The 21,266-nt window shown below is 34.4% G+C and overlaps 1 protein-coding gene across 4 annotated transcripts in view; it reads left to right on the top strand.

The window, feature by feature from the left end:
* LOC139693996 (uncharacterized) overlaps positions 1–21,266 on the top strand; it is a 37,978-nt gene that overhangs the window by 13,506 nt on the left and 3,206 nt on the right. For 2 of the 4 annotated variants that reach the window (XM_071592379.1, XM_071592382.1), the window contains one exon: positions 761–994. In XM_071592379.1, coding sequence (XP_071448480.1) covers positions 761–994 — 234 coding nt within the window. Of the gene's footprint in view, positions 1–760; positions 995–5,634; positions 5,702–21,266 lie in introns of all 4 variants that reach the window. The other 2 variants (XM_071592381.1, XM_071592380.1) reach the window with 2 other exon arrangements.

Genomic DNA, 21,266 nt, shown 5'->3' with positions numbered 1-21,266 from the left:
TTGGTGGTGATTTATGGGTGTGGTAGGCCATAAGGGCTGGTAATGGAATTTTAAGGCTGAAATAGAGAGGAGAATGTTGTGTTAGGTTAAGGAAGGATAACACATCATAGGAATTTTGGACTGAATGAAGAGAGCTAGAAACAAGCGGATTTGATGAATGATTGATAATAGTGTTTGCTTTTAGTGTGGTGTTAGGTGAGGCTTATTAGTGTAACAGTTATCAGTCCTTGGGTCCACATAAACTACCTTTAACCGAGAGATTAATTTAGTAATAATATTACCCCAGATTTAGTTTAGAGATAAGGGTATTTTTCTTTTACGTGGGTTGTTCAGTAAGTCCTTAGGAGAAAATATAGGTTTATATTATTTTGGGTAGTTTTTTTTTTAATTTTTCATCAATCTCCTTTTAGCTTGACACATTTTCCTCAGAATTTCTCCAAATTTTTATAAGCCGTCCAGGAAGTATTATTTCGGAAGGTTCCCAAAATTTATTTAAGTCTAGGTTTATTTACCAAGTTAATGCATTTGGACCAGATAAATCACAATGAAATTCATAAATAAAACTAAACTAACAGTGTAGATATCATGTTAATATTGATAGCATTTGACAACATCCTGGGTTAACATTTATGAAAACTCATCAATATGATGCTTTCTCATTGGCATCTTTCCTTTTTTTTAAAAAATAATGGATAATGGAATTTAAATCAAAGTCCACCATTCCCTAGCTGGCATTTACAGCAGTCCATTAATATTTCAGGCGTCAGTATCCATACCCACGGCAAACACGCAGACAGCAACACCTAGCCCCAGGGAGCCCCTCTCAGCACCTCCATGGGGATTATCGTGTTGGGGAGGGTGAAGAGGAAACAGAGGAACGATTGGCTGTACGTCTTGGAGATGGGGACCCTGAAGAAGATGAAGGCGTTTGCGGTAATGAGCATTACATCTATGTTACATATCCTCCAGAGCTGGAGAGGAGGTTGCTTGAAAGGTGGGTGGATATTCTTTGTTGTTCACCCCATCAATGGCCGGTTCCTTCACATGTCAGAACACCTATTAGCTCCTCTTGCTGTGTTTTGCCTTGAGTGGTGTCCATATTCAAAGTTTTTTGCCTTCATTAGATATCCATGTGCCTCTTTACTAGATGATAAAATCATTAAATATATAAATATGAATTTATCCTTAGTCTTTGTACTAGTATATCATATTATGATAATTAAATACGAGTAGGTTTCCATGGAAGCCTCCTTATACATTACTGAGGTCCTGCTCTTGGAAATGATCATTGTTAAAAAGAAGGGTTCAGAAGGTTTAAATTAGGGTTACATTTTGTATGCAACTCCCAATAAATTGAGAGTACTTTCTTGATATGAAGCTGACTGCCTGTTGGTTCTAATATGCCTGTGCAGTCACCATCAAATATGATTCATGCACAGGTGAGTCAGCAACAGAAGAAAAGGAGGCACTGAGTGAATCAGGTGTATAAGGGTTGGGAATCTGTATGTTGACACCAACTTGCAAGCATTTGTTTTGACAGTCATTATTTTTCATGTCCAAAACCTTTTGCTTGAATGAGATCATAGATATTTTTAAAATTCTCAGTGTAAGTTCTAAAACATATCAGCATCCTTCTGAGATGGTCAAGGTATGGGAATAACTGGCTTAGGAATTGAATGGAGAGTTGCAGTAGACATGTTGTGTTGTCATATTTAATGAAATTGTATGGGGTGTATGATAGTTTTCTAAAAAAACATGAGTGGAATGATATGATAATCAAGATAGTTGTTATAGAGATAATTTCAGCCAGTCAAGCATAGTGGTATCTATGTTGATCCTCTAAATAATCTAATTTTTATTCTTGACAACAAAATTTCCTCAGAATAAAAGTGCTTTGAGAGTTCAAAATGGGAATGATCTAGGCTCTTGGCCCTCTATTCCAAATGGAAAGAAGAGTAGTTCATAAAAGTAGAGTTTCATCATTACTTTGAATATTTTTTCTTTTTCGTTCTAATTGCCATACTCCCTTGTACATAAAGACTTTTTTTACTCTGGAATGTGCCTTAAAATCAGCCTGCAATTTACATTTTGGGGTGTACAGGTATAGCTACGAATTATAAGTGCAAGCTGATTTGCTGGAAAATTGCTTACTTTAAAGTATTTTTTCCCGTATCAGGCATTGAAAATAGTTGCCTCCATTACAAATTTCCAAAATATCACTGTTTTGACTCAATAGTAAGCCACAGAGTTTTTAAAATTTGGTTGAAAGTACTTCCTCTAAAAATTCTTCAATCAATCATAAATTTGTACAATTTAGCGATTTTAGTTTAATCTCACATGTGGTGTTGCCATAAAGCAGTACATGTAGGGCTAACAGGGATGTCACCCCTCTGCCAGTACGTACATACATTGTACATACTGGCTGGCCGAATAAACTCCAAAGGAATTCAACCTTAGAACCAACCAAGTAGAATGAGAGTGTCATAAAGGCATAGAAAATGGTTGCTTCTAATACAAATTTTGATAATATGAAAATAATAACAGAAACTAAGCATTGCATGAAGAGTTAAAATGATAGTGACCTCATGGCATGTTAAGATAGAAAATAGTCCTACAGAATTTTATTTAAACTTGAAGTTGAGAATTACTCTTTGCAACATGGAAACAAGGCAGCTGAAAGGCATTTCAGCCCACCGCCAACCGAGGAATGTGTCGCGTGGTTGGCGGCCATGACATCATTGGTGGGAGCGTAGCACAGAATGAGAGAGTCGTATTCAGTTTATGCATCTTTTATTTAACCCCTATCAATCAATGGGGCTCAGGCACCGGGGAGTAGGGACGAGTGAGCAGGGCAAGGCAGGACATCTCTGGTGTGGTCGTAAGAGCCTACGACGGACAGACACAGAGACAGGGTATCAGGTGAGGAAGGGGTAAGGAATGGGGGCCCTGCTCCTGGAGCATCTCGCTTTATATAGCATCACGCCTCCGGGGGGAGGGACTTCTGAGTCGCTACATAGTAGCAACATTGTAGCAAAAAGGGAATTGGGTAGCGGACATTGTCTTGCCTTGGTTTCCGAGAAACCCGCGCTCCATCACCATACATTGTCTGGTATGCTGGGGAGCACTGCTTGGGAGAGTCAACCAATAGTGGGGGTTTCCGAGAAACTCACACTGCATATGAGACTAGAGGGATGGTGGTTTTAGTAAATGCAGATTTTGGTCAAATAATTCACATTCATGTTCTCCGAAATGGTCAGAGCTTCCATTAAAACTGTCAAAGTAACTGCTACTTGAATAAAAAAAGAAAGATTATTAGGTACCTACCCATGATACCACACTGATGAGAAAAATGAAACAGCCATTAATATGTATTGTTCGTGATTGAAAAAGTCTTGGTAGAGAGTTAAAAGTGAGACTATCATGATGCGTTTTGAAAAATTTGATAATAGCAACGTGCCACATGGAAGAGAAGATGACCTTGTTTAAGAGGAAAGTGACAACCCTTGGGAAAGTAAGTGGAAATGATTTGGCATCCATGATGTCAGATTTCTGGGTTTCTACCGGAAATAAACTTTGAAATGTTGGTACCCACTTCTTTTTTAAGGAAACAATTCCATTTCCTTTTTATTAAATCTTAACATCAAAATACTTTGATCTTTTTCTATATCATCCAAATACTTTTTGTAAATTCTAACAGGAAAAATCAGGGTCAGTCTTATCATTGTGTCTTATAGGCCAGGAAATATGATAGTTTTTTCATTAGTTATATAATGGCTTCTCATATATTTCTTGTTCATTTCAGTTCCCAAATCTCTTTCATTTAATCTCTGACCACACTGAATCTCAACTGAATGCTAGTCCTAGCTGTCAGTGAGTGCCCTTCCCTTGCCCAATTTCTAATCACATTTGTAATCCACCTGCATGTGTGGGAGTTTCTTGACTAATGTGAATCATCACTTAGCAGGCAGACCATCTCCTATTCAACCACTAGATGAAAGAGATTTTGCTGGAAAAGTAATTCCAGGTCTTCCTGAGGTATAATATCTATTTTGTTTCTATATATTTGGTGTGCCAATAGGTCATAAATTTGAATTCAAATATTAATTGCCACCTTGCTTCAGTCTTAATCACTCTTAAGATTGGTCATGGAGTTAATTCATGATCAGTGAATTGTTGATGCAATGAGGTTGCTCATGGAATCATAATGGAGGCTAAAACTTTGAACAAAACATGAGACTCATTTTTCCAACACTTTATCATCTCCAAATCAAATTACTTTCATAATGAATGAAAATCACATTAGTATATTTTTTATAATTTTTTCATAGTACAATTTATATCTTTTGTCTAAATAGATAATTAGCATTTCCATTTTTGTGTGCATATTTGATCATTTACATTTATATTAGCTTAAAGATGTTAATTGTGTAATAAAATTTCCCTATGTGGATTGATAATAGTAATTTACACATACCTCATGAACCCAGCAGACATTAGTCTGAAGACCTTGTTTAATTTTACAAATCTAATGGAGAGTATTTCTTCATTTGGATGTCACCTATCATTATGAGCGCATAAGATGACCTCGTCGTTGAAGAGTGCTTATCTTAAATATTGTTAAGGAACTTGAATTGGCCCTTTGTCATCTTTAATAATTAGTTGTGAGTTTAAAAAAACACATTTAACTCATTATGTAATCATTAATGACAGTTCTTAAACAAACTTGAGAATTGTTAAAATAGATGGGTTATCGTCTTCATTGTTCTGAAATTATCTGATTTATTGCATCAGTGGTTATTATAATTGTAGTTGAAGGAGAGTCTTTCAACAAGTTGACCAGAAAAAAAATATAAAATAATATCACTAGCAATAGCCTTACTTCGGTCTTTGCTATATTGTTGTAAGAGTGGTTTATTTACTTTGTGGAGATTAAATTTTCAATAAATAATAAATTTTAATTTCAATTAAAATATGGTCATGGAAAAATACTTAATGATTTTTTTCATTTTGGTGCATTAAACCTAGCTAAGTTATTTTTTGACACCAGGTAATCTAAATTATACTTTAAACTCATAATAAAAACTAACTTTTCTTTCAGTTTCATATTTTGTGTGTATGTATATTTGCACAGTTTATAAACATAAGCATATGTGAGTAATGGTATTGGTTTTTACTCCTTAAACTTTATTAGACGTTGCTGCTAGTAAAAACTAGTGCTTGATTTAGTACCTCCTTAGACTTTCAATGTTCATTGTTGAGTATAATTGAGATTTTTTAAACTTTAAAGTATCTTTTTCTATATGTATAATGGTTTTGAAAAATCCTGACTTCTAAGGTTCATGAGGTTGTGGATCAGTACTGTAGCAGTTACTAAGTTTAAAAATCATATAGTCATGAAGTACTTAGAAAAGTGTTTTTGAATAAAACTACATACATGAATGTCGTAGAATAGTAGTTACTCATGCTCTTGGTGAGTTAACAAGCCTTCATTCATTGTTTGTGTCTTCTTTGGGCACCTGCCTTCATCTCTCCATTCTGTTCTCCATTTTGCCTCCCTGCATTTCCTCGAACCTTTTGTCCATCTTCACCCTCTCTTTGCCTCCCTTCTCTCCCCCTCCCCTCTCCTCCTATCAGCTGCTACAACAGAACTACAAGGCTGTGACCAGTTATCCTGAAGTGCTACAGTGTGCCATATTAAGAGGTGATCCTCCAAAGCAATCCTCAATGCAAGCCAACATTTCGAAGCATGATTTTTTTCTCCTAGTCATGCAGTCACACTAGCCAAGATTTTTAGTAACTCTAGAATGTCTTTGCTCCAATTTCTTCCTCTTGTGCTTTAATGGTGTGCCTCATTGAACCATTTCCAATGAAATTGCATGTTCTTTATTATAGAAAGGCTTGGTAGTGGGAGTGAAGACTTTTTTATTTTGTCTGTTATGGTCACTCTTCAAACTCTCTAGTGTCGAAAGTTAATATCCTGAGAATTAGGCACAAGCTGAAAGCATATAACACTCTCATATCACATTCCAACATAATTATTAGTCAGCTGATATCCGTGTGGTCCTTACATTAAAATTATGTTTTAAAGTTGCTCATACTCTTGTCACCGCTGAACATTTTTTTTTAGACCTTCACCTGCATATATATTTATATCTTTATGTACATTGTGTCATTTGTATTTTATTGGCTTGCGTAGAGATGTAAAAAATGTCCTCTTCACTAAATGGATTTAAAGTTCGTGATGTCATTATAATATTAATTGTGATTGAAATATAGTAGTAATCTGAGTGTAGTCCCTCTCTTGACATTAGTCTTCACCTTTCCTGAACTCGAATTTTGGATAAAATAATTTTTTTCACCGAAATAAATTCCTGCAAATTCCTCTCTACACTTTTCTACTGTTGATGGGTCAGTTCTACTTCTTTTTATTGTTAGTTGGATTCTTAGCTTTGATTCTCGGTTTTGGTTCTCATTTTCGGTTCCAGTAATCAGGTTGAATGGATAGATATCAACATAGATAGATATCAACATTGTGTATAAGAATTAAAGAAAAAGAAATGTTCAAAATATTAATGTTATATGTACAATTAATGAGAAGTTTCATGCTACTGCTTTATTTGAAATACAATCTTTATGGTTTTTTTAAGTTTCCATGCTAAAAGAAGATTATTTAAAATTTATAGATAACCATGTGCTGTGCGATACATTTTTCCTTATATCTTTTATGAATTAGGTTTAGTAAAGGCTATTTTCCATTCTATTTGGGAGAGAAACTCTTATGTCTCTTTCTTTTTACTTTTTTACTAAACTAAAATGAATAAATTTTATTGATTAGGATTCTAACATATTTGATAGAGAGCCCATTTGACCATCGCTTAAAATGTGTATGAATGAAATCTTCATCCATTAGAATACCTAACAGGTTTTATCTAGTATTTTTTCACAGCATAAGAATTCATTGATATAGCTACAACAGAAGAAGGAATGGCATTATTATTTTGTTTTCATAAATATATCTAATAAAATTGAACTCTCAGAGGTTCTAACTAACCATGGGCCAACCGTTAATCTAATATTTGTATATTGATGTGAATTTTGAGACAAAATGAGACATAGGTAGGTATTATGATTCAAGTGACAACAACAGTCCTCCACACAGTGCAGGTGTTTGCCAACTTGTGAACTTTCAAAGGCATAAATATTTATGAAACATTGCAGGCAATAAAGTGCAAAATTCCAAGGATTGTCTATACTGCAAGAAACCAATTTTTCAATTAACAATATGGAATAGGGTTGTTCCTTCAATGACCTATAAACTTGATGTGGTGGAAGTGCTTGAACGTTGACCCCCATAAAATGTATTTCCCTACTAGGGACATGATAGGTTGTGGAGGGTAAGAGTCAGATGAAAGGTAATCCACACAGTATCTGTTCCTCAGTGAGGCGGCCACAAAGGCATCAGATCCCAGCTGAGTGGCCATTTGAGTGATGGTGTCACGTTAAAAACACTATTTAATAAAATAAGGCGGAACTACCTGAATTATGATTCCCATGGTAAAAATGGATGGAAAAATAGAGATAATGAATCCTGACAACTATGGGGCTCAGCCCACTGGGCCAGGTGTTGCACCTGATAACAAGAGAGGCAAGTCCATCACAGTCATCATCACACAAAATCCTTGTGCAACCAAGCTGAGAGCAAAAGAAAAGAAGAACCAGAAGTGAACTGCAATGGTTAGGATAGGTACGTAGAATGTTAGGATGACATTGAGGACAGGGAAGCTAGAAATCATTAAGAGAGAGAAATTGAGAAAGGGGTATATGTAGATGTGTTAGATTTGTGTGAGGTGAAATGAAGAGACAGCTGGGATTATAGGAGTTCATAGTGTTCGTGTTAATAGTGTTCATCGTGTATAGAATTTAAATGTACCTGTATTTTGTACTTTACTTTGTGCTTGATGACTCCTATAGCTACATAATATTCGTGGTCAGTGGACAATAAAATTTTATCATTGCTTGTCTCTACTCTTCCGGGTTCTCTATCTGCGTTCCTTGTCTTCAGGTTGAATGTATTTTAGAAACTTTCTTGTCTGCCTTATATAGGGCTGGTGGTCCATTCAAAGTGCAGTACTTGACCACCCGCCCTATATGAGGTGGACAAGAAAGCTTCTAAAATATATTCAACCTGAGGGTGCAGGCAGAATGGCCCGCGAAACTGTCACCCGAAGACGACTAGCGTGGATGAAGAACCCGGAAGTACAGCGACCAGCAGTTCAACCTTACAGAAACTTTCACACAAAATATTATTGTTACTAGTGTTAGTTACAGAGTAATTAATTGTGGGTGAGGGGAGATTCATCATGGAGTGGTTGTTGTACTGAATAGGAAACTAGAGAGAAGGGTATTGAATATAGAGCAGGTGAGTGATAGAATTATATTGGCCGAGCTAATAGCAGATGTAACCTATCCAGTGGTAATCCAAGTGTATACACTGATGAGTATTCACCAGGAGAAAAGAATAGCTTGTACAATAAATTAAGGGATCGAGATGGTGCGGGGGCTAACGTACTGGCTTCCCACCCTGAGGGCAAGGGTTCAAATCCCGGCGGTGTTGAATATTTTTCAGAGGTATCTCGATCCTTACTTGAGGTGCTTTGTGGAGGGCACTTTGAGTGAGTACGCCGTCCGTCGGATGGGACGTTAAATTGCGGGCCCCTTGGCGCCTTTCGTAAAGAGTAGGCTAATGCTGAGGCCGGGTTTCACTCCACCCTTCATCCTGTCCTGTCCATCCCCTATGGCGCAAATGACCTTAGCTGTCGGTCGCCTCCCCTCAAAACTACTACTACTACAATAAATTAGAAGAAATAATTGGGTAGTGCCAGGAAGGAAGCACCTAATATTAATGGGGGATAGGAAATTAGTGGTAATTAAAGAGAGGGTTGGGGAGATATAGAAGAATACAGTTTAGGAATTGAGAGTAATCATGGAAAGTGGTCAACTTCTGCTGAAAAAAGGTTTTGATAATAACTAACGCATGGTTTAAACATCATCACATGTAGATACAAATGAAAGATGCCAGGAGAAACAGGAAAATACCAGTTAGATTATATCATGGTTTAACATAAAGATATAAATACTATCATCTTCCCCAGTGTGAATATGGACTTGGACAACAATTTAGTTGTCACGAAATGCAGTTTGAAGTTCAAAAGAATTGGAGGGGAAGGAGGGTGTCAAAGGGGAATTCAGAAAGTTCAACCAGATTAAAATGGATGGAGTCCAAAAAAATATATAAATATCCCCCAGGGAAATAAAATTGGTAGTCAGAGATTAAGAACCGAATATAAAGAGCAGGAAAGGTAGAAAATGAGATCTAAGAAGCCATGGATCATTGGAGATGCTTAAAAGAGTGAATGAAAGAATAAAAGGAATAATGTGAGCATGGAATGGATGAGAATAAAATAGCTAAAAAATTAACTTAGGCCAGAAACATATTGGGCCGAGGTTAAAACTGTTCTTGAAAGATCAGTATAGTGATATGAAAAAATTGCTGATACCAAAAAGAAGCAGTATATAAGCAATTAAGAGTATCGTCAGGATTTAGCAAAGGCAAAATATATGTATATATGAATGTACATACCATATGAGAGTGGACTGTAGGGTTAGACTACTCATTGGAAACTTGTGCATGAATCAGATAGCACAAATAAGGGTAGAAGAGGGATGATCGATATGGGTAGTCATTGGCTGAGGAGTAAAATAGGATTGCCTGTTATAACTGGTACGTTTCAACATGCATATATGCCGGGAGAATGTTAAGGGCCTAATGGGAAGGACTGAAGCTGGGAGTAAAAGAGGGCTGTGAGAAGATTAAGTCACTTTGATTTCCTGATTATCAAGCAGTAGTGACTCAGACAGCCAAGGGTTTGCAGTTATTATTGAGTAGTTTACAGGAAAAATGGAAGAGGTATGGGATGAGGATTAACCACAAGAAAACACAAGTCAGGGGATCCTCAGGAAGTAGAAAAGCAGAGCATTGTGATTGGCGATGGGATTTTGAGGACTGGAATAAGGGGGGAACGTTGGGCAAGCAAGATAGGCGGAGGAAAGGAATAGGTTGGATGGAATGAAGGGAGGAAGGAAGTAGGCAGAGTTGATGAAAGGTGTTTCGAGAGTCAGATATCAGGTTATTTTTGGTTGGATGAAGTTAAAAATGGAGCAATGTTCAGTTTACGTTCTTCCAAAACATATCTTAAACAATAGACCACTGGTGAGAATAATAATTTGCTACTCACATGGGGTAAACTTTATTTTCATGTATGCCTTTGTGAATCATTTTCTGGAAGCCGTCCTCTCCAATTCTAAGTGAATACATAGTTTTGCAAGAAAATATTTTTCAGGGAATCTGTTTAATCAAGAGTGTAAGCATAAAGAGCACTCCTCAGGATACTCTTACAATATTTCTTGGGATCTCTGATATTCAGTGGTGAATATTATAATTTTTTATGAGCTGTGAGTGTGTTTAAACAATGTAACTTAATGTATAAGTATTAGTTCTGGAACTAATGTTCTTCATTTTGGTTCTGGTTCCAGTTCTTGTCTCAAGAATTGGTAGAATCAAAGAATCAAACTGACCCATCAGTACTATTAATATTTTCATCAATACTTAAGGGGAGGACTAGATTCAGCCAGATAGGATCATTAGACTTAAAATTGTACTATCTAATATGCTTGTAAAAGAAGAAAAGAGGAAATAATTAACTATTTTTATCTAATTAAACCTTAATCTATAAATGCTAGATCCATAAAAAATGTAATAAATGCGATGGTGTTAAAGTATCACATTGTGAAACTCTGTGCAAAAGAAAGAAACTTTGCCCTTTCACAAAATATGTATATTTTATTCATGATCGGTTTTGATGTTCGGGCCAAAAGATGCAGGCATTGGCATGGTTGTGAATAAATGCTATTCTTTGAAATAGCCAAGTTTTCTTCCTTTTGCAGTGTAATAAATGTTCTTGTTCCTCAAAAGGGAGCTACATCCCATTTTCATAATTCCAGTTTCTTTAAAAAGTTTAATTAAATAAAACTGGTTGAGTACAGCTCTATACTACCTTGATCAAAAAGTTCCCGGAATAACCACCGTGTGGCGCTCCCATCGTTCCGATTTGAGTTCTGTTTTTTTTGTTAAATTGGTACATCTGTTGTTGATATTCCCTTTAAATCTTAGTGTCATAACTTGACATTTGCAAAAGTTACGTAGCCAAGAGTACATCTATCTCTGTGTGTGTTGGCGATTTTTTACAATTGCAGAAATGGATTTAAATTTGCAACAACGAACTTGTATTAAATTTTGCGTAAAAAACGGATTTAGTGGCGCACGGACGTTGGAAATGTTGGAAAAGTGTTTCGGCAACGATTCTCTAAAAAAAACGGTCGTTTACCAGTGGCACGAGCGGTTCAGAAGTGGTCGTGAGTCAATCGAAGATGATGAACGCAGTGGCAGACCATCGACATGGAAAGTCGGTGAAAAAATTGATAAAGTAAAAGAAATGTTGGTCAATAACCGCAAATTAACCATCAGAGAAATAGCGGAGGACTTGAACATTGCCTATGGATCCGCCCAAGACATTGTGGTTAATGATTTGGGTTTCCGTCGTGTAGCAGCAAAGTTGGTGCCAAAAGACCTCAATTTCATGCAAAAAAGAGACCGTGTTGACGTCGCAAAAGACATGATTTGCGAGGCTGAATCCGATCCCACATTCATCAAAAGGATCATTACTGGAGACGAGACGTGGGTTTATGAGTACGACACGCAATCCAGACATCAGGCAAGTGAATGGCGTTCACCAAATGAGCCGAGACCAAAAAAACCACGTCGTTTTCAGTCAAAAAAGAAGGCAATGCTGACGGTTTTCATGGATTACAACGGTGTAGTGCATCATGAATTTTTGCCAGAAGGCCAGACAGTAAACAAAGAGTATTATTTGGGCGTTATGAGACGTTTGCGTGAAGCAATTCGCCGAAAGAGACCAGAAATGTGGGCAGAAAACTCGTGGATTTTGCACCAATGATAACGCACCGTCGCACAGTGCTATCATTATTCGTAATTTTTTGACGAAAAATGCAACAAATACCATCCAACAGCCACCGAATTCACCTGATTTGGCTCCCTGTGACTTCTTTCTGTTCAATCGAGTTAAAAAACCATTACGGGGAACGCGTTTTAGCAGCCGAGAGGAAGTAATGGAAAAATCGCAGGAAGCACTGATGGACATACCGAAAACCGAATATAAAAAATGTTTCGAGGATTGGATCAAGCGCTGGCATAAGTGTGTTGCAGTCGATGGGGATTACTTTGAAGGGGACAATATAGATTTAGATGAATAAACTTGTATTTTTAATTTTCTGAATAAATTCCGGGAAATTTTTGATCAAGGTAGTATGCTCAGCATGCATTACTTTTTTAAATTATTTATCACTTTCTCCCCATCACTAAAGAAGTTGCTGACCAGTTAAATGGTAAATGTCTAGCCCATACCATTGATAGGAATTTAAGAATAATTTATATTGTAATTAAGGCATTGTAACTTCTACATTTTATGAATTACTAATGGATGCGTAAACCAGTAATTAAAGTTGAAATTTTTTTCATTTCTGATTAATAATTATCAATATACTATGATTCATCATCCATAAATGATTATTCAGCCTTGCATTTTGTATACAAGCTTTTCAAACTACTATGTTCATTATGCATTGTACATTAATACTGGTTTGCGTAGTTATAATTCCGTGAAATTTTAAAAATGAAAGTGATTGGGGTTTTAACTCTTTGTTTATGATTTTTGTTGTTATGTTGTTGTCGTAATGATCACCCTTAAAGTTGTTACAATTCATATTTTCTTTAATACTATCATTACTTCCCTGTTTGAATCTTAGTTACACATTCCCTGACTAATATCTCTACAGAAATCTAAATCAAATAACATTTAATTGATATTTTTATTGTTTTTAGTGTCATTTACTCTCAAAATTATTTTTTATTTGAACATACTTGAAATATAAGCTTGGTCTTCATCTTTTTCCTTTGAATGTTATCAATGAAATCTGATTCATAGTGTGAGAATTCTTTTCCTCAGTTATTTATTTATTTGTTAATTTTTAATGACAGTAGAGAAGTGACCCTCACATGGCAAGGTTTACCCCAGTACTTCCATGTCATTTATGCAATGAGTTAATAGGACTTAATATTAATAATAGCTTCCATGTTATTAATACATTCTGAGATTTTTTCCTAAGAAAGTATTGAAACAGAAAATTTTGGGTATGCATATTTTGGACACTTATACACAAGATGAGTCTAGCATCGCATACATATAGTATTCAGAAGACAAGAGATTAATTTATATGCAACATTTCCTCAGGAAATCAATATAATTTTCTTCTATAAATGCGTTATTTCACCCTTCATTCCATGATGAAATTATGGATGAATAATTATGAATTTTTCTGGAAAATTTGAGCTTGATTTAAAGTTTTTTCGGGGAAAATTGCTTTCATTTTATTGTTTAATATGGCACACCATGATTAAAATAATTTTATTGAACTTATCACATTGCATTTCTATAATGGTAAACATTGGATAGAAGTGACTGACGTATGACTTCTATGTTTCCTGAACTCCTTGGTCTCCCAAATGACCTCAATATTATCGAGAAAAATATATTTAAAGACTGAAAAATGTAAAATATTCATGTCTTTTCATTCATTCCATTTATTCCGTTCATTGAGTTTGAGTGCATATGTTTGGTGTAATGGATAAGTTCTTATCTGATAGATCAGCACTCAAATACAAGTCAGATCTATATTTTTCTGGGTACTACTTTGACTTATTTTTGTTTACATTGTGTTGACTCTTTTTGTTTACTGATTAAAGCAATTTTTAAATATTATTTTCCATGTAACCAATGTTAATCCTTGCCTTCAAATTCTTCTTTTTGCTGATTGATTTTTTTGCATCAATTCTTATAGTCTTTGTCTTTAAAGTTTATTCTGTATTGTTTCAGTTGATAAATTTGCTTACAAAATTAATAGCAGTGAGGGATATGAAATACCTTCAGTATATCGCTGGGCAGGGGGAGAATTATGGTCCACTGAATTCAAATGGATCTAGATGAAAATATAACTGAATGTTTTTAAAAAATAATGTTTTCAGGAAGAAACCGATATTTATTATCTTTTTAAAATCATTGGCCAAAGTCACTATCATTAATATATATGCTCACTCAAAGGTTCTTCTATTGCCTATAATTGAAAGGCTACTTTAAACTGAGAAAACTAACAGCAAATACCATCATTGAATGAAGGTACAATATTACCCTTCATGGTAATAAGTTTGAAAAATCAAATTGTCATGCCCAACTCTATTATTTCCCTAGAGTGTGTAGAAAAGAATTTTTTTCCCATTACATAAAGAAAATGTTGTGTTAATCTGTGACATATTAATTTAAAAAATTGGAATATTTGGTAATTAAAATTGATTTATAATCATTATACAATAATTTAGAAATATCTTTTTGAAATTATCATAAATACTGGGGTTATGTAATGTGATGACAGGACAATCTCATTTTGCTTTGAATAAAATCAGTTGAATCTCCCAGCCAACCATAATCTGCAATTTGCTACTGAGAGACAAGAAGAGACAGTTTTTTGGTGACGAATTTCATCCTTAGCAGACTAGAAATTCTTAGCATATTAAATTATGTATATTAAATTGTAGATAAAATTAAATAACATAGTTTAGGAAAATTATAATTATGTATACAAAGCATATATAACTGACTGTATATCTTTCAGCGACCAGAAATTCAACTTCCCTTTATTCTTGGTAATTAAGAAAGAAATGATGTAGGGCAGAGAAAGAGGAAGTTCTCACAATGCATAGAAGGAAATAGTCACTATGGAATATTGTGCATTGATTATTATTGGCACTTTTAGGTGCTTTACATAGTGAGTTGGATGAAATTATTTTTAGCTATGACATGTGAAATTCTGTGGTGCAAATATTTTACAGACCATGGCTTCGTCAAGTGAGGGTCCCTTCTTTCCTAATATTCCACTCATGTATGTGCATATTTGTATATATTCTCATTCATTAAATAGCATCAATAATCTAAAATACACTCACTGCAGAAATGTTAAATTACACATGATGTAATTATTTGTTCACTATGCATGGCCATTGTACTTTTTCTGCTATACCAAAGTGCATGGATATTTTATACTTATAATATTGAGGCTTTAAAGTTTACTATTAACCCAGCAAATGAAAATTGGGCTATGTTAACTCAAATATAATTTATGTGAATAAGTATCTATTCTGTTTATAAAAATTTAAAATTTTAAGGGAAAAATAATTCTCATAAATATTTATTTAATGAAAATGATTGATAATGTGGTCATATTCATTTTAGTATCCAGTATTAAATGATGGTGTTCTACAGTCAGAGTCAAATTTCAAACAACTCCAAAGATACCATCCTTCATAATGTCCCAGTCATCAATGGCTAATGAATGATTGACCATTAAAAAAAAATGTTGTATCAAATTTCATGAGATATTTCTAAGCTTACTATGTAACTATATGTGTAACCGTCTCTGTATATCTTTAAAGGACCAGATATTACCAATGATGAATGTATGTTAATCAAGAATATGTTGCCATTTAACTGCAGTTCAGGTGAAAGTTAATTCCCAAGGTGTCAACTACACTTTATAGTCAGTATCAATCTTCTAGGAAAATTAATTTATAAATGTCAATTGCGTTTTTCATTTTAGGTACTAATTTCGTGGTTTTACTTCAAGTTTTAATTTCTGCCACTTGATGAAGTGGAATAACTGTGATTTTGTGCTAACATCATCAACAGAAAATGTAAAGACTTAATATTATCTCATCATTGTGTCCACTTAAAATATTTCACAGATTTCAGTATTATATGTATGTATATTTTTAAAGTGCAATACTATTTAAGTAAATTGAGATGGTTAGTTATTGATATGTAATCACTGTTTATTTGAAACACTGCATAAATGTCATTTAAAAAATTTTATGGCATTAATATCAACTGCAGCCTTATATTATGTGCATGGAGCTGCCTTCGTTGCAAGTATGGTTTTAATTTAAAACATAATGTGTTGAGGGTGATATTAATATATATTACGATATGAGGGTGATATTAATATATATGCTTCATTAAAAAGAGTAATGATATATATTTGTTGCTTGGCGTTATTTACTCTTTTTTATTTCATCTGAGATTTTGTGTTCTCATCAGGAATGTAAATGTGTGATCGGAGTATTTAACTACAAATATAAATGTATTTATTGCACCTCAGAAAGTTCCTGACTAAGGATAAAGTAGAAATTATAGCTGATACAATTTAAGTGGGGCCAAAAGTTAAGATTTCATGGACTTTATTATATAAATATTTAGATCAAACTACCTATTTCAAATGGTGACATTAGCATGTGTGTGTCTGTATTTAAAAATAACCAAGGGAATATAAGCTTAAAATATTATCCAAAACATTTATGTTGGCGAGTCTTTGAGAAATTAACATTACTTTCCATTCAACTTTTGCCCCCAATCCCAATGATTTATATTTATTTGAAAGCAATGGAGAAGTTTTGTGTACTGGAAAATTTATATTTAGTAGTTGGCTGGAAGGTGATCTTTCAGCCAATCTAAACTTCTAGACAAAGGATTCTTTCAGTGTATACCTAGGCTATCATCATTGTGTAATAGACAGGATAGAAATGTATAATGTATAAAAGTACAGTGGTAAGGTTTTGAATTAATTTCTTTTGAAGAAATAATTTTATTTTCTTGCCAAAAAGTACATCCCTATTACATTGAAATTCAATGTTCATGCTTTTATTTCTTTTTCAAAATTACAAAAATTTAAGGAATATGCTGTGAATGCTAAATTCAATACAAACTTAATTATATTATTCAGTCGCATTAGGGGACATGCTGCTGGATTTTGATAATTTATAACAGGTTCTTGTGCATGCTTATATAATGTGATGTACATTTTTCACCACATGTCTTAGTCATACAGTCATTCAAATCTTTCACAGACTGGTAAAGCCTATAGATAATTCTTTACAAAAGACATAAGTATCAACCGTCCCCTTTGCAAAGACACTGCCAACAGGATCATGAGTTGGCTTTTTTACTGCTCTTACTTTCCTTCCTGAGACTTATCTAATAATTTATCCCATAAATTTGATTGTACCTCTGAGCTGCTAATTGGGCATGTAGTCTCTTAATATGACTATTTTTACTAAGCTAAACACCACCTGTTAACCAATAACATGGACATCTTGTGTTTTGACGAATGCCCATGTCTGATTTATTTTCAAATTGTCTCCATGTCCCTTCATAGTTGCAGTGCACATACCCCTGACCTCTCTACCGACTGCTTCCCATCCAGGCAAGATGTTCTGGGAACATACCTCCCAGCAACTCTGCATTCTCAGAAGCACAATTACCCTCACTGCATGAGCATTTCTTTGACTCTCTTTTTCTCCAAGATTCTGGCAAAGGTCAACGCTCGCCCCACCATTCTTATCATCACATGGAAATGGTATATCTTTTAAAGCAGTCATGAGCAATGTTCTGATCTACCATCCCCAATTTGGTTGTCCTCAGTTATTTTCGCATTAAAATTGGCATTACTAACAGAATCATTTTCACCTTTGGTGTCACCTGGTTTTGGCTGAAATTTTGGGATCCTTGATTGTTACAGAAAATTAGCCACCCTTCACGCCTTGAGATGCTTGAGATCTTCTCCTCATTCAGACTGTATAAGCGGTGCCTCTTAACAACTGCTTATAAGGTTTATACTTCTCATGGCTCTACTGTCAAACATTCCTCTAACATCCATGGTTGACAGCCGAATACCCTGAAATCTCCAGTTATCTCTTCTGTTATGTTCTTCTTGAAATATAGTTCATAATGAATCTTCTCATCAGTGGCTTTTCACAGTTACCTATTTGCTATAAGATTATCCATCACAAAAACTTTCCCGAAGAATTACTTAGGCATACCTGAATTAATTGATGGCAAGCATATTGTTTAGAAAAATGCTGTTTAATTGCTTGGCATGGCCATGCTGCTGAAGTGATCTTATGCCTGTTTACTGTGATTAACCTCTCATTTTCTTCTGCATATTCTCTAAATTCCCTGCAGTAGTATTCTGCCCCATTTCTCATTGCTATTCCAGGAGTACCTCTCAAGGACTTCTGATTGTTTCACATATCTATTAAATTTTGGCAAAATATCACCTTTTCAGCATCTTTACTCTAGAACATTGAATAACATCCCTGTAGAACAGATAGAAATGGATTAGGAAAATATGGACAAAATGGCTTTTATGAACTCATTTCTTAGTATTTAAGGAAGTCAAAAGACTTATTTCAATCAATGTTAACTCCCACCCCAAGAAAGGGATAATTTAGGCTAAGTGAGGACTATGGTACCATAAATTTAATTTCACATACAGTACTTTGGGATCATCAATAAAGGATGGAGGAAAGGACAAATGGACAGGAATGATGACTTCGTTTTAAAGAGATCACTTGTATAAAAGTTTGAATGATGACAACGATATATTCGCTTGTAATTTGAATTTTATAAATGGTGCAACAGATCAAACTGAGGATAATATTAGTGTAATAGTACAAATGTGTTACTTCTTTTTTTATGTTGAAAAAAACCTTGAATGAGGCATCAACTCTGTCATATTTATTCATATCAGTTTCTTATCCAACATTGTTGAATGATAATGGCAATTGTAGGGCGTACAAGATAAATTATCTTTTATATAATTGGGATGTTTATTGTAATTGTATTGATGTTGATTTCTGGTGTATAATATCAGTTTATTTAGCGCTGAAGGTGGTTTTATAAATGAATCAAAACATCGGCATATATAAATGAAAGACGTTTACAATTTTGACCAAATCCTTGATAATCAACCAATGTCATTGATTGTCAACCAAATGATTTCTCATTGCTAAATTATAAACTTATGCCTACCTGCTGGATTGTGATGGTTTGACAAAAGGAAGTAACAAGAATAAGCAAGGTGTAATTAAGCAGTTCTGCAAGAAATACAGTGCATCCCTTACTGCCAAAATTTATTCATCCTGAAAATTTCTGACAATGAACAATCAAGCAATCCTAAGTACATGATCAATGCCCGTGTGCCAAATCTTCTGCTGTAATTTGTTTTTACAATTTTGAGTCCTGGAAACGTAAGGGGAATTGTGGCAAAGATTACCAATAGGGCCTTTTTATTAGCTGTCCTGATAATAATGATGGGCCTTACTCTACCAGGTTTTTGATGGGCCTTGACAGTGCACACTACTTTGCTCCTGTGCATCATAACTTAAATGACACAAAACATTCTTAAGTCTCATGGTACAATAAATAATTATTAAGCTCTGCATACTTTCTACCTCCCTTAATTACATCCAAAATGCCTGTTCTTTTCATCTCTCCTCCTTGCTATCCCAGCAGTCATACTTCTGTCACTGTCTTCAACATCCCATTGCCTCTCGGTATCTCTCTCATCCACTCGTCCTGCTTTTTTTGAAATTTGGCTGCTCAGGTAACATATCATTCAATATTCCAAAATGTACCTGAAAGAGCTATCAAGTGCAGCTTATTAGCAGGCTGCTTTTCCTATCAACGGTCATCATTCCTCATCAGAAGTTATGCTCTTTACATGCATATTTTTTAGAGCACTCTTTCAGCCAGCGTTATGTTTTATGAATCAACTCTTCATTAAATTACATTTCAAGGGTGTCAAGTTCAATCATTTTTCAAGCAGTAAGGGTACCCACCTACGAAATAATATTTCTAACATCTGTGTCTTAATAGGACTTGAAAAAAGTATTTAAATCTCTGTGTAAAATCTTAGTGTGATTCTCACTCAACCTTTCCATTATGCTTACATTGCCAACATGCTTTGTCTTTGTATCTTAATGAAAACTCCATATGATTACAAACTTAGGAGTGGTGAAATTTATTATGGTAAGTTCTGCTAGTTTTATTTTCAACTCACATTATCTTAATTCATGCAACCAATTACTAAGAGTAACCACTAAGAGTGGTTACCCTTAGTAATTGTTTAGCTGTTATATTCTTCATTTGGAGACACTCATCTAATGTTCCTCAATATTCTATCCCACCAAACAAAAAAATTTTCAGAATGAAGGTTAAACCTATTCAATACTACGAGTATTCTAAATTTTGAATAGATCATAAACATTCCATGAAACACACTATCTAATGAATCAACTTAATTTGTGCCCTAACATGTTTTCAAGTAGATGGTTTGCCTGTATTTCAGTAAGTTTTAAGAAAATATGTATGGCATTAACATGATATAAGTCAGAGTAAATCAAATGCCTAATATTGCAATATGGTCCCTGATATCCAAATCTTGAGGATGGATTCCAATGTATTAATTCCTTCTCTACATTGAGGTTGCTTGTTCCACATTTCACCTTTGCTGTTTTTGATAGTTCTATGCTTTCAGTATGTCGAATGTGATATTTAAAGTGATTACAAAATTAAACTAACCTTCTCTGTGGTGTACCATATAATTTCTGACATCTACTGTAAAATTACAGCGGATTCAATTGCTAAAAAAATCAGGAAAGGATAGTTAATATTTTAATTTAGTCAGTTATTATCTTAAGGTTGAAAAATTGTTATGTAATCTTATACCAAACATCTGTTAGTGATAAATGTACAAATAGTTATTCATCAGTGAATTTTACATGTTGGAAACCTTTGAATACCAATTGTACTCACTTAGAACTGAAAATAGTAGCATTTTGTGATTTAATGCTTCAAATTTCTTCAAGGTCCAGCACTTTTATCACAAGTTTTGCATACAAACTAAAATTACTTGTAGATATTTTTGTTTGCTTTGGAATGATTTTTTTTCTCTTCTCCATCCTGACCAATGATGTAAACCATAAAATATTTCCTTTGTTTTAGTGTCCAAATTAATCTGAATCTTCTTTGCTTGTAGCTTCTCCTTTCCTCTGGCTCATCATTGGAATCGTAAAATGTAGGAAGCGTTAAAACAAATAAATTTCATATATAATGGCATTCAGCACAATTTGACTGCTTATTCATTGGAAATTTTTTTTATGGTTTATATGAATTATTTCTTCGTCT

This window comes from Hetaerina americana, unplaced genomic scaffold (genome assembly GCF_022747635.1).
Source record: "Hetaerina americana unplaced genomic scaffold, ioHetAmer1.1.p SCAF_5, whole genome shotgun sequence".
Taxonomy (NCBI): Eukaryota; Metazoa; Arthropoda; class Insecta; order Odonata; family Calopterygidae; genus Hetaerina; species Hetaerina americana.
This window is presented reverse-complemented; position numbering and strand designations above follow the sequence as displayed.